A 12,340-nucleotide genomic window follows, 5' to 3' on the forward strand; every position below is an offset into this window, starting at 1 on the left:
ACACTTTAGCCCTTAGCAGAAAAGACTCATACACCATTTACAGAACAGTTCAAGATAGAACGTAATGTCACATTTGAGCAAATGTGACAATAATAATACAAGTTTGGAGATTGGGATAGAAGGGATCCAGCACCGCCAAAAGAAGCTTTGTGGAGAGATGAGGATGCAAGCTGCACTTTCACACTTTTTCTGTCTTCTTCCTTTCCTAAAGTAGTCCCAGAGCACTCACTTACTCTGGGCAGGGAGAATGTGGAGCAAAGAGCTACCCAGAGGCACCTTCTCCATCCACCATCCACAAGGGCTTCAGAAGGGGGTGGCTAAGAAATTGGAGCAGCCCCGTGACACCCAGGCTTCCATGCTGCGCCCTGTTCCAAAGCCAGAAGCATAGGAAGGAATCCTTGCCCTGTTCTGAACAGCAGCCCACGTGAACAATGGCCCAGGCCCCATGGAGAATGCCTGCTGCTCTGGTGGGGATGTGGGAGATGAAGAACTCACTTTCCTATTGCACGATGGGAATACGTGGCTGAAACATGGACTTTTTCTGAAACGTCAGAGCATGTAAGGAAGTTTCCTGCGGGATTTTAGGAAAGACTGCTTTTTATAATAGGCTTAAAGAGGAGGCCTGTAGAAGAAAAGGATCAGCAATGAAGAGGTTAGGGTTCTAGGAACAACATATGTAACCTATTCCTAAGTATATTTAAAACTGGCAAACAAAATGGAATTCTGACAGCTAATGGAAGACATTCATTTCTTCCCCCCAAAACAAGGCACAGCCAAGGGAATGATGAGTTCTGAGGAGATAAAAAGCATTTTTGCCTTCATGACCTGAAGGTGATAAAAAGCATAGAGAAGAAAAAATACTGTCACAGGTTTTGGGTAAAGGGGACATTATCTCAATTTCTACTTTTACTGACAGTTCCATTTACAAAGGACAACAGCTTATTTGTGAAAAAGCTTTTCTTCAAGACTATTCAAATATTTTCTGTAAAGAAGAAAGAAAGGCAACCAGAGCTCTGAGAGGTACTCAAGCAATGTTTGAAACAATTTCACTTTATAGGAGAAAAATCTATTTGGGCCTCACTGACTTCTTTCCAGACCAGGAGTACGTGGGCCAGTGCCGTCTGACTACCACCCATAGGATGTGTGGGTTGACAGACCCTGAGAAGTCTAGTCCACTTCCTTCCTTCATGTATAAGGAAAGCAGGGCCAAAAACTTGAGAGACTTATTTGCCCAGAGCTAGTTAGAATAGAACAAGAATTAGAACCCAGGTAACTAGTTGTATGCCTATTCTGGGAATTATTTGTGTATGTCTTATGCCTTCTTCTACATGGCACCTTTCTGGAGGGCAGTGACCACATTTACTTTATCTGTATCCTTTGCTCTGTTGAACTGTGCTCGGGAAGCATTGGTGAGTTGCCTGACTGGGTGATTGCTTGGTGCTGCGAATGGTACAATTGATAAAAGCATGAGCTCTAGAGTCAAAACCGCCTGTGTTCAGATCTGGTTGTGCCACTTATCAGCTGCATGACATTGTGCAAGTTCTTAACTTCTGTAGGTTTTACAGTCCTTTTTTGTAAAATGGAAAGAATACTTGTATTTACCTGATAGTACTGTTGTGAAGATTAAATGAAGTGATGCATGTAAAACATTGCATTCAACTCTTGTATGACAGTATCACATAGCAAAACCCCTCTAAACTCAGGGCCTTAAAACTACAATCGTGTATTTTTGCTCAGCATCTACAGGTGAACTAAGGTTCAGCTGATCTAGGTTGTCCTTGGCTGGCCTTGGCTACAACCTGTAGATTGGGTCTAGGTCTGCTCCATGTGTCTTTCATCCTCCTTGGTCCAGTGGCTGCACAGACCAGGTTCTTCTCCTGGTGACAGCAGAAGCTCATAAGGGCAGGCTTACCCTCCTGCACACTCCAAGGGCCTGCAAGGATCATGTTTACTAACATCCCATTGTCCAACTCAAGTCGTAGGGCTGAACTCAAAGTCAAGGATGGGGGAAGTATTCACCACCCACCAGGCAGCCACGGCAAAAATGCGAATGTATGTAACACTGCTTCATGAGAGTGAAGATTTGTGGCTAATGATTCAGTTTAACATAAACACTGCACAGTGTCTGATACATAATCAGTGTTCACTGGATGTCAACTATTATTATGACTTGTTACAGAGCCTTTCTTGGTAGACATATGACATCTTCCATTAACAGAAGTTGTGTCGGTTCACTTGCAAAGGGTAATCTTTGGTTTTTGTCTTATGTTTTTCTCCTCCCACAGATTTACTTTGCACCAAGGACAAGTTATCAACCAGTTTCTGCCAAACACTAAAGACCATGAAGAAATGTTCTGTGCCCACTGTGAGGGTTCAGTGCTGCCTCTCGTGTTCCCAGACACACATCGTTCGCACTCGAAGACCAAGAAAGCCACAGTCGTTCAAAAGCCCCAAAGCATTCTAAGTCGAGAAGGAAGCCACCCTCCACCATAGACTGTAGCAGCCTGCTGACCGTGACATGTGCTAGCCCCAGGGACCTCTTCATTGAGGTTTTTCAGGTTCAACTTTGGCTCATAACAAAACAAAATTCACTGTGTTCCTTTAACCACAAAACATCCCTTGCAGAAGGCATGGGACTGGAATGCTTGCTGCTCCCTGACAGGCAGGTGAGATATCTAGGAGAATCAGGCATCTCCTGGGATCAGCTCCTGGGAAAGGTGTCAAATTAGGCAAGTCTCTGAAATGATGTCTTTTTTTTTCTCCCTTAAAAATAAAAACAAAGAGATCAGATTTTTCCCAGACTACCTCAAGGGTATCAGGAAACAGAGCCACACTTATCCAGGGAACAGATCATCTTGTCAACTGACTGGTGAAATCCTCCTTTTTTTCTTCTCCCTGCTTGGGGCAGCTGCTGTTTAAAGGTCATGGGAGAGCTTTGAGGAACATTCCCCTAATTTATCCAGGCAGAGGACCACTGTCTTCACCCAGTATTCAACTGGGGCAGGAAGAGAGAGTGCTGGCTGCTTCCCTCAGTCTATCCCTAATCCCTGTAGACTCCATATCTGGGCTGTTCCGATTCCACGCCTACCTGGAGACACTAGAATAAGAGGAAATGGGCAGAAACTGGAGGATTTAGAAAACCTAAGGGATTTAGGCTAGTTATACCAGGAGACATTTCTGACTTAAGAATAATTTCTGTGAAAACTCTTAAAAAGCAGATGAACAGAAATCAATTTTTTGCTAATATAAGGCAGAGAATGTGGGCCTTTATTCTTCCCACTTCCCTGGCAAATAACCCATTCCTTTGCAGAAGAGCAAATGAGTCTTCCTGTCTGACTTTCCCTCTTCAGCACATTCCCCACCTGAGTCATCAACTCAGGTCAAACCGCCCTTCACTGCTGGGGGTCTACACACAACAACTGCGATAGCCAGGTCCATGGCTGCAACCCACCCTCACATCCCCCAGGTTGGAAAATGGAGCTCTAGATTAAGATATTTCAAAGACCCAGGTAAATTGTATTAAGCATAAGAACTTAGTACAAATTTCCAGTCTTGAGAAAAAATTTCTCAAAAGTGAGGTAAAGATGACCTGCTCCCCAGTACACCCAATACTTACTTTTGACATCTGTTTCCTTGGAGGAAACAGAAGAGTCTGGGGAATCCAAAAAAGTAAAATGAAAGTTAGGATGCTTATTCTGGATGTTCCTGCCACCCATCAGGAGTCAAAGTAGGCAGTGGTCTCAAATTCAAGGTGAATTTCCTGGTTTCTAAGGGGAGGTATTTACATGAACTGAACCCAGATAGTGAGGGTGGGTGGGTGCATGGAGCCTCAAGGAGAGGAATCTCTCAGAACCAACTCTTGACAGAGGGGAAGGCAGGGATGTATATATATATATATACATCTTCATATAGTGAGCAGCATATTTTCAGACTCATGCACAGGTATGGTTAATAATGACCATGGAGCACACGGTCCCATATGTCCTTTGAATTATCTATCCGTTCAGCAGAATGGTGCTATTGAAAAATGGTGCTAATATCTAGATGGTGGCAGAACTAATATAAATATACAGATAGATGTATAAGTGGGCAAGTCCATATACATCTTCTTTTAAATGTGTAATGGTGTTGCTGGCCAATGCCAGTTCTATTGCTTGGATACCAGAAGCTTAAGTTTTTATATTATGTGCTTTTTATTTTTTTCCAAGCCATTAATGTGTATTATTCTGATAAATTCCTGTGGAAAATAAAACACTGGGGTTGGGATAAAATTCAAGGTAGCCCAGAAACAGGAGGAAAGTAGAAATGTTTACCTAAAGCCAGGGAATTTATTTCTAGATACTAATTATGTTCTTGCATTCTCTGTCTTTAAATATGAACATTGCTGGCCGATGACAATCTCTGGAAATAACAGTTTTAGAGAGAAGATGCTTAAATTGTTAGCAACTTGAGTGGAAGGGAACCTGATTTTTGCTAATGAGGCAATTCTCAAAGACTGTCCCTGAAGTGTAGTGTAGGCTTTAGGGGAATTGATTTTGTAAGCTGGATTGATTTAACTCAACCTGGTGCTGTACTATCTTAGGGTCATGCATGTCATCAGAGACCAGGATACGACCAGCCTTAAAAAACTCAGGAACAAACCCAGATTCCTACTGACCTCCAAAAACTAAACTAGACCAGATTTCTCAATACATAAAATGTTGTTTACGACCCACATGGTGAAGACAGTAGAAATGTAGGGAGGGTCTGGCCAGGTGCTCCATGCTAGGCCTTTCTGCAGTTTCTCAAAGGCAGAATATTGGCCCCAATCATGCATCATGGACGTTCACTTCCTGTATTGAGGCTGTGTTGTGAGACACTTGTATGGCATCTGTTATTCTGGCTCCCAGGATAAAGATAGTACTTGCACTATTGGAGTCATCTGACACGGTTGTTGCCTTTACAATCACTCAGCTTTGAGTCATCAGGGTGTTGACACATCCCTGTGCTTGCAGTAAGAGGGGGGCCTCAGGTTTCCAGGAAGCTTCTGAAGGCAAGAACCCAGCTGGTGTCCTCATCATTTCTTTGGTGCTCATAGGGGCCACCATGAAGCGGCATTGTTGGTTTATTTCATCCATGACCTCCTTTCTTCCCACTTTGAACAAGCAAGTGAGAAGTGTAGTAAGAGACACTGGATACACATCTGCCGTGAACCAGAGAGGTCCACCCCAGGGCCTGGTGCTTAAATACATTAGGGTTCTGAAACCTAGTTTGGTTTACATTGCCTTTCACAGTGGGAGAGTTAGCTCTTCTCTAAAAAACTGTGGGTTAATTTAGTTCTTGAACATCAAAACATAATTCAACACACCACAAGAAAACAAGACTTCAAGAGACTAAATAGTGAATACTTTTCTAAAACAGGAAATCATTTTGTGACACAAACAATTGCCTCTCTGTAGGAATGACTTGATTTATGATGGATTTTCGTAGACAAGAGCACACCTCCGTCCAATCTCCTAAGACACCCAAGTCTCCACTTGATGGAGTCATCCCACTGCGATGCTTTCAGATATTTAGTCAATGTTTTTGATAACCTTCATCAAGTTTCTGAAACACCATTTGAGGGATTTATATTGTTACATATCATAATTTTCCCAATCAGTTAGCTAAAATCCTCGACACTCTGCAAGCTACACGTCACTACCCCAGGATTGCAAGTCTTAGCTCTTCTCCCTTCTGACTTCAAGATGAAGCCCTGGACAGTGTATCTTGTGCTTGGTGCACTGCGATTCACTTCTAAGAGAGACCACATGATATGAACTGCCTGGTGCTACAACTTAGCCAACATATTTGATATTACTCCTGTTTTTCGTATTGCTAGTTCAAATATTATTGTTATTTTATTATTATTATTGTTTTAAGTTATGACATTAAAAAAAGCATGGTTGGGGAAGCACAATTCTACCTATCACCGTCCTCCAAAGTGGTTGTATGATGTACATGGTCCAACCCATTGCCCTCCCTGCATCTCTGTGCTGCTTTGCCAGGCCCAGCCTCCTTAAAGGGTACCTCGATGGGTACCTCAGTATTTAAAACCACTGTAATCATAGCCTACCATTGTGTGGCATCAATAAATGGCAAAACTCATTGATGTTTCCATGTGATTCATTTACCCCTGCCGTGAGACTCCCACCACCTTCCACAGTTACCCTGAAGTTTAGCTACCTGGAGGAGGATGCTGTCAATTTCTTCCTCCCACACTCCTTGCAGATTCCCTCCGACTCCACCCCTAGATCAATATGTCACCAGATGAGTCACATCGCAGGTGAGGTAGAACTTAGGTCTCTCTCATGAATGATTATGCAATGACCAACACAATCCACCATAGATTAATCTAAAGTGATGCCTAAAGTTCTTCCCAATATCAGTTAAAATGTATTCGGACTTTCAGCTCACAGCATAACCTACTCCCTTACCTTACCCAAAGTATAGACTTAATGCTTAAGAGAAAGTAATCTTTTAGAGGGATTTGCTTTGGAAATCCACTTCTTTTTCAAAGATGGTGCACAGCACAGTAAGTGCAACCAGCAAAGGTAGAATTTGAGCATATGGACATGGGGTTCACTCATAAGAAAAAAGTAAAAGCATTGAGGCAGGGAAGAGCAGCCATCTACAGGTGGGCCCTAGAATGTTTGAGGGCATGCATAGGAGTGGTAGGAATCTGTTTTTGGTCAAGAAGACATCACAAGGGCCATGAACACCTCCTGTTATATCTTAAAAACTCTTCACTCTCTGACCACTAGGTAACTGTTATTCTACAAAGCTCAGCCCAAACGCTGCTTCCCTTGAGAAGCCTACATGGACCCTGCCAGAAAGACCAAGGCACTTCTCTTCTCCTTCACCTTACCCATTTTCCTCTAGAACAGTAGTTCTTAGTCAGGGGTGATTTTGTCCCACAGGAGACATTTGACAATGTCTGGAGACATTTTTGATTTTCACAACTGGGGGTTGGAGGAGTAGAGGCCAAGGATACTGCTCAACATCCTTTAGAACAGCCCCATCCCCAAAAAAGAATTACTTGGCTCAAAATGTCAAATAGTTCTGAAGTTGAAAAACTCTGCACTAGAACAATTATCACCTTGGAGTGAGTAACAGGCTTTCTGGGTTGAGTAAAACTGAACTCACCCTAAAATTCAGACCTCACGAAAGGACTGATGAGGTGGGTCAGAAAACCTCTGCAGAAGAAAAAATATATATCGGGATTTAAAGCACACCAGCTGATAAAAGTATCTTCATGCTCGAGACGAGAAAGGATAGTAAGCATAGCTCCAAAGGAGTCTTGGACCAGCCCCTGTTGGCTTGGATGTCCCAATCCTGGAGCCAGGGGTAATAAACCAAAAGCAAGTAAAATGGAAAAGGGACTTTTTGGAGGTTTGGTTAATCATCCTCCTCCAACTGAGGTTTCTAATCAAATAGAACAGACATAATCAGCCAGATCAAAATAACTACTTTACTAATGGTGAAGCTGGCTTGGAGAGCTAACTTGGATGCAAATAGAAAAGGGCTTTCTTACCCTTCCCCACACCTCTAGGTTTCAGGCTCAAGAATGATGGGGATGGGACTGGGAGAGAACGAAAAATGGACCTCTCGACCCATTAACCTCAGCTAATAGAAGTATCCAAGGCCATCAAATGTTCATCCACAGCAGCATTCCCTCCCGCACAGGAAAGAGCACCTGACAGGGGCACCATAAAGGTCCCAAAGGGATATCACAATACTATCCACCCCAGAAGTGGAGTCCTCTTGTTTCTATGGGAGGTGAGATTAGCACCAGACAGCACCTCAGCACTACACTTGGAGGCCATTTTAAAGAGCGAAATCACCAACAAAATCACTATTTTACACAGCAAAATCACCAACACAAAATAACCAACAAAAAAGCACTAAAATGCAAAAAACATGGCACTAAATAGACTGTGAGGACCCTTGTTTACAATTTGAGAGCTGAAACAAGAAGGCAGAGCATTGCCTTGCTCCACCTCCACTGGGAGCATGGATGTAGGGTGACTCAAAGTTTTTGCAGCTCTGCACTTATCTGTGAGAGTTCCACTAGTATTGATTTTGGAGTTATAAATAAATTTTAACACATAGGTGAATTCACAGATATGGAATCTGCGAGTAATGAAGTTCTGTTGTATACAGAACTTAGAACTTGGTGCTGGTGGTGGTTTTTAATCATAGCCCCAATTATTTGGCACTTGTTCTATTGAGAGGTGGGTCTAAGTTCTCTCCCCTTGAATATGGGGAGAGACCCCAGTGTTGTGGACTGAACTGTAATTTGTCCAAAGGTGACTGGACATTTTAAAAGGAGAGAGAGAATAGGGAGGAGGAGTGAGTCAGGGCTCAAGCACAGTCAGGAAGTGAAAAATTACTAAAACCGGGTAAGAGGGTTGGTCAGTGTCAATGTGATTAGGTCATCTGCTTCTGTTAACCTGCATTTATGAAAGTTAGGCTTCTACCTTCCCACTGAGACTGTGAGACAGAGGCTCCATCCTTCCTGATGGTTACATTTCAAAGGAATGGCTTTCAGGTCCTTGAGAAAGACACTCCTGGGTTGTAGGAGATACATATACATCTCAAAGGGACAGAGAAAGGATTTACAATAGTAAGTTTTTAATAAATACTTTAGGAAAAGAAAGGTCAGGGGCCTGTCCTCAAGTGTTGACTGGAACAAATGCTAAACTCTTTTGGCACACTTGATCTTTTCCAGGCAGCAACTCAAGGCGAGCTGGGTCATCCTAAGGACACGGCCTTAGGCTGCTAGAAGCTGGAGTTCGATCAAGTCTCTTAGTGCAGGATTTTGGATGGAGTCTTTCCTGCCAAGTTTTTGTAGTTCTCAACATCATGGAGCAGAGACAAACCACCCCTTTGTGTCCTGTCTGAATCCCCCACCCACGGAATCTGTGAGCACAATAAAGTGATGGCTGTTCCTACACCGCCAGGCTTGCGGGTAGTTTGGGATGCAGCAATGGTTACCTGGAAAGTTACAGTTTATCTCCCATGGTAGGAGAGGCCCTCTAGCCTCCTGCCTCTGACCAGTATAAACAAACCAGCCAGGTAAAGTGGCCTGGATGGATCGCTCGTTCCATCCTCAGAGTCATGGTCTGAAGAATACTCAGCTATTGGCTGCTATGGGTTGAAACTGGATGAGTACCACTGTTTTACTTGGCATCCTGCCCAGGGATTAGGTCCAGGGTAGTTTAGGGTGGTGAGGGTGAGGGGTGGAGTGGAAAAAGTAAGTCAGCAGCCATCAACTTTATTGCCTGTGCCAGGAAAAATTGGATTAGCAAGCAAAGAGCCTTTGGGGGGTTGCAGTGAGCAGGCTGTGTAGCAGGGGAGGAACAGAGGCTGGTGTCCAGTGGGATTGTCAAGTGGCCAGATTGTAAGAAGTCATCATGTCACAGAATATCAGAGCAGATCTGACCTCAGGGAGCACTGAATCCAGCCTTAAGTGTTTCCACCAAAAAGCTCTAAGGCAGGGGAGAGGACCAGGGGCTTGACTGAAGAGGTCCCCATGGTTGAGGAAATGCCCTTGAAGTTTCCTATCTTATTTTAAAAATTTATATTTCATACTCCCTCGTATGTATTTTATTTAAAAAATGCTTTTGCTGTTAGGGAGCTGATCCTCCATTGGGAGAGACAGAAAGGTAAGTAAATGATTGCCAAGACTTACCCAATGTCCACAGTTTGGTGGTATTGGAACTGAGGTTAGCATCCAGTTCTGCCCCCAGTTTAGTTGGCTTGCTTCCCACCATCCCGTCTCTCTTTCAAACACTGGGAAAACCTCAGAAAGAGGATAAGCAGCAGACCTTAGTAAAGTGGAAACTTTGAGTTCTTCAGTTTTAGCCCCTGGGTCCTGCAGAGAGGGTATTTCACAGGGCGCATCATGTTCCCAAATACTCTTAGTTACTGAGGTTTGTAAATGTTTCAGGTGCCTATAATTAATTGTTCATCACTAGCTATGATGGTTAGTTCAGCTCTGTGTGTTGGGTTCTGAGCGGCTTAGCAAGTTCAGCTTCCAGAATAAGCTTCCGTCTCTCAGTTGCTGAGAGACTTTCACTTGGTCCCCCTACTCCTTAACTTGGCATCAATTAACTTAATCAACCCATTTTTATTGAGTACATGCCATGTGCCAGCAGTGGGCTAGGTTCCAGGAATAGAACTACCAAACGATATTTTCCTCTCTTCAAAGGGCTCAGTCTAGAGGAGCAGCACGTAGGCAAAAGTATGATTAGCAGGTCCTTTCTAGCCTGGGGTTAAGAATACAATGTTAGTATTCTTAATGTTAAGAATTAATAAGAATTAATATTCTTGTAATACAACATATTATATATAATTATGTATGTTATAATTATATTGTTATATATATTACACACTATATTTATAATTATGATTATATATTTATATATTATGTAATGTTATATGTAATGTATATGTATTATATGAATTAATTATATATACATTAAAATAAAACAATTATATTATATATTAATATGACATTATACAATATTTATTATAATACATAATATAATAAAATTATATAACATACCTTATAATATATAATGTTATTTTAATATAATAACATTCATATTCTTAACGTTAAGAATTTTTCCCCGGTTCCATTTCTGCCTGCTCTGAGGGAATTCTAGTTACAGTGGTCTCCACGGAATATGGCATGATACACCCACGAGAGCTGGGGTAAAGCATTCATGTTGTAATCTATCAGCATTCGTCTGTGAAAAGTACAGACCCAGTCCAAAAAGCTTGTGCAAGAATGATCATACAGCCTTGTTCAAAACAGTCAAAACACTGGAAACAGCCCCGGTGTCCATCAACAGCAGAATGGATCAACAAACTGGGATGTATTTATCCAAGCGATAAAAAGGAATGAACTATTGATACCTGTAACAATATGCAAGGACTTCAAGACACTATGCTGACTGCAAGAAGTTGTACCCAAAAGAATATGGACTATACAATTCCTTTTTTGAATAAAATTTGATAACAGTCAAAACCAATATAAATTTCCACTGTAAAGTGGAAAAAGTCAGAATAGTGGTTACCATTAGGGGTTGGGTGCGAGAGGGGATTGGCTAGGAAGGGCCATGTGCGGAATTTGGGGGCTCTACTCCCAGAATTTCTGAGTCAGCAGCAAGAATTTGCATTTCTGATAAGTTTCCAGGTGATGCTGATGCTGATGCAGCTAGTCTTAGGAGTCACAATTGGAGAACCGCTGCTCTAACCTAGCCTTGCTTGATGCCTACGCCATGCATTTGTTTGCTTTCTGATCCAGGCCCCCCACTCATGTACGTGCAGCTCTAAAGGGCTGGGGAGTTAAGGCTGCTTGGGCGACTCTCAATCCATGGAGGATGAAGTAGTGGATACACATCCAGGCCCCCTCCTCCAGGTGCACAAATGTGGAGGAGCTGCAGGCTTCGCAGGAGGTCCTGGCATTGTTAAGCTCTGGTTGCCCAGAGCAGCAACGTCTACAACACACCCTGACATTGGCTTTTCCTCCTTCCCTGTCTCACTCCCTACTGCCTCACTCCTGCTTTCTGAGATCACCTCCCAAATAAACTACTTGCTTCCAAATCCTTGTCTCAGGCTTTGCTTTTAGGGAACCCAAACTAAAATAATTGAGTGTATGTTGAGAGATGAAAGGATGCGGAATATTATCACAAGGGCAGCATCTGACATCACTGTAGAAAGACAGTGGACAGTGGCTTTGGATGTGCTGCCTCCTTCTCAAATCTGGTGTTTCCGCATATTCTGTTTGAACCTAGGGTGCCTACTCGGTTCTTCCACAGACTACGATCTACCTGCTCTTACAGTCTGGCCTTGATAAGGGCAGAGCCTCAGGGTGGTCACTTGGTGTCACAGGGATGAGGACTGATGGCTCCATATTGAGCTCTATCTCCCTGCTGGTCAGCCCTGCCTGTCTCTCAGGACACCCCCTGGACTCTGACCGCTGGCTCCCCAGATGCTGTGCCTGATCTCCGAGCCCCTTTGAGAGTCTTCTGATCACAGATTTCATGTCCCACATTTCAGAAGTGGATCCTGCTTCCTCAGAATTAGGTTACTTTGCCTGATCCTTGTCTGTCAGGAGAAGGGTTGGTTAGAACAGCACGTCCCAACCTCTTCACATAGGGAACATGCAAAAGTGGTCATATATGCATGGCCAGTGCAGTAAACTGCGAGGCCACTAGAAGCCAGACATGACCAGGCCTGGCCTCTCTGAGAGCTCAAGCATACCTGTGACCCCCAATCACCAACTATTGAACATAGGAACTATCAATTCTCA

At 43.1% G+C, this 12,340-nt stretch overlaps 1 protein-coding gene across 1 annotated transcript in view; it reads left to right on the forward strand.

The window, feature by feature from the left end:
• Positions 1 to 6,126, forward strand: part of ADAMTS12 (ADAM metallopeptidase with thrombospondin type 1 motif 12) — a 315,216-nt gene extending 309,090 nt beyond the window's left edge. The window contains 1 exon segment of the mRNA XM_070587073.1: positions 2,286 to 6,126. Coding sequence (XP_070443174.1) covers positions 2,286 to 2,464 — 179 coding nt within the window. The 3' untranslated portion in view covers positions 2,465 to 6,126.
• Positions 6,127 to 12,340: the final 6,214 nt, after the last annotated feature.

This window comes from Equus przewalskii, chromosome 20, assembly GCF_037783145.1.
Source record: "Equus przewalskii isolate Varuska chromosome 20, EquPr2, whole genome shotgun sequence".
Lineage (NCBI taxonomy): Eukaryota > Metazoa > Chordata > Mammalia > Perissodactyla > Equidae > Equus > Equus przewalskii.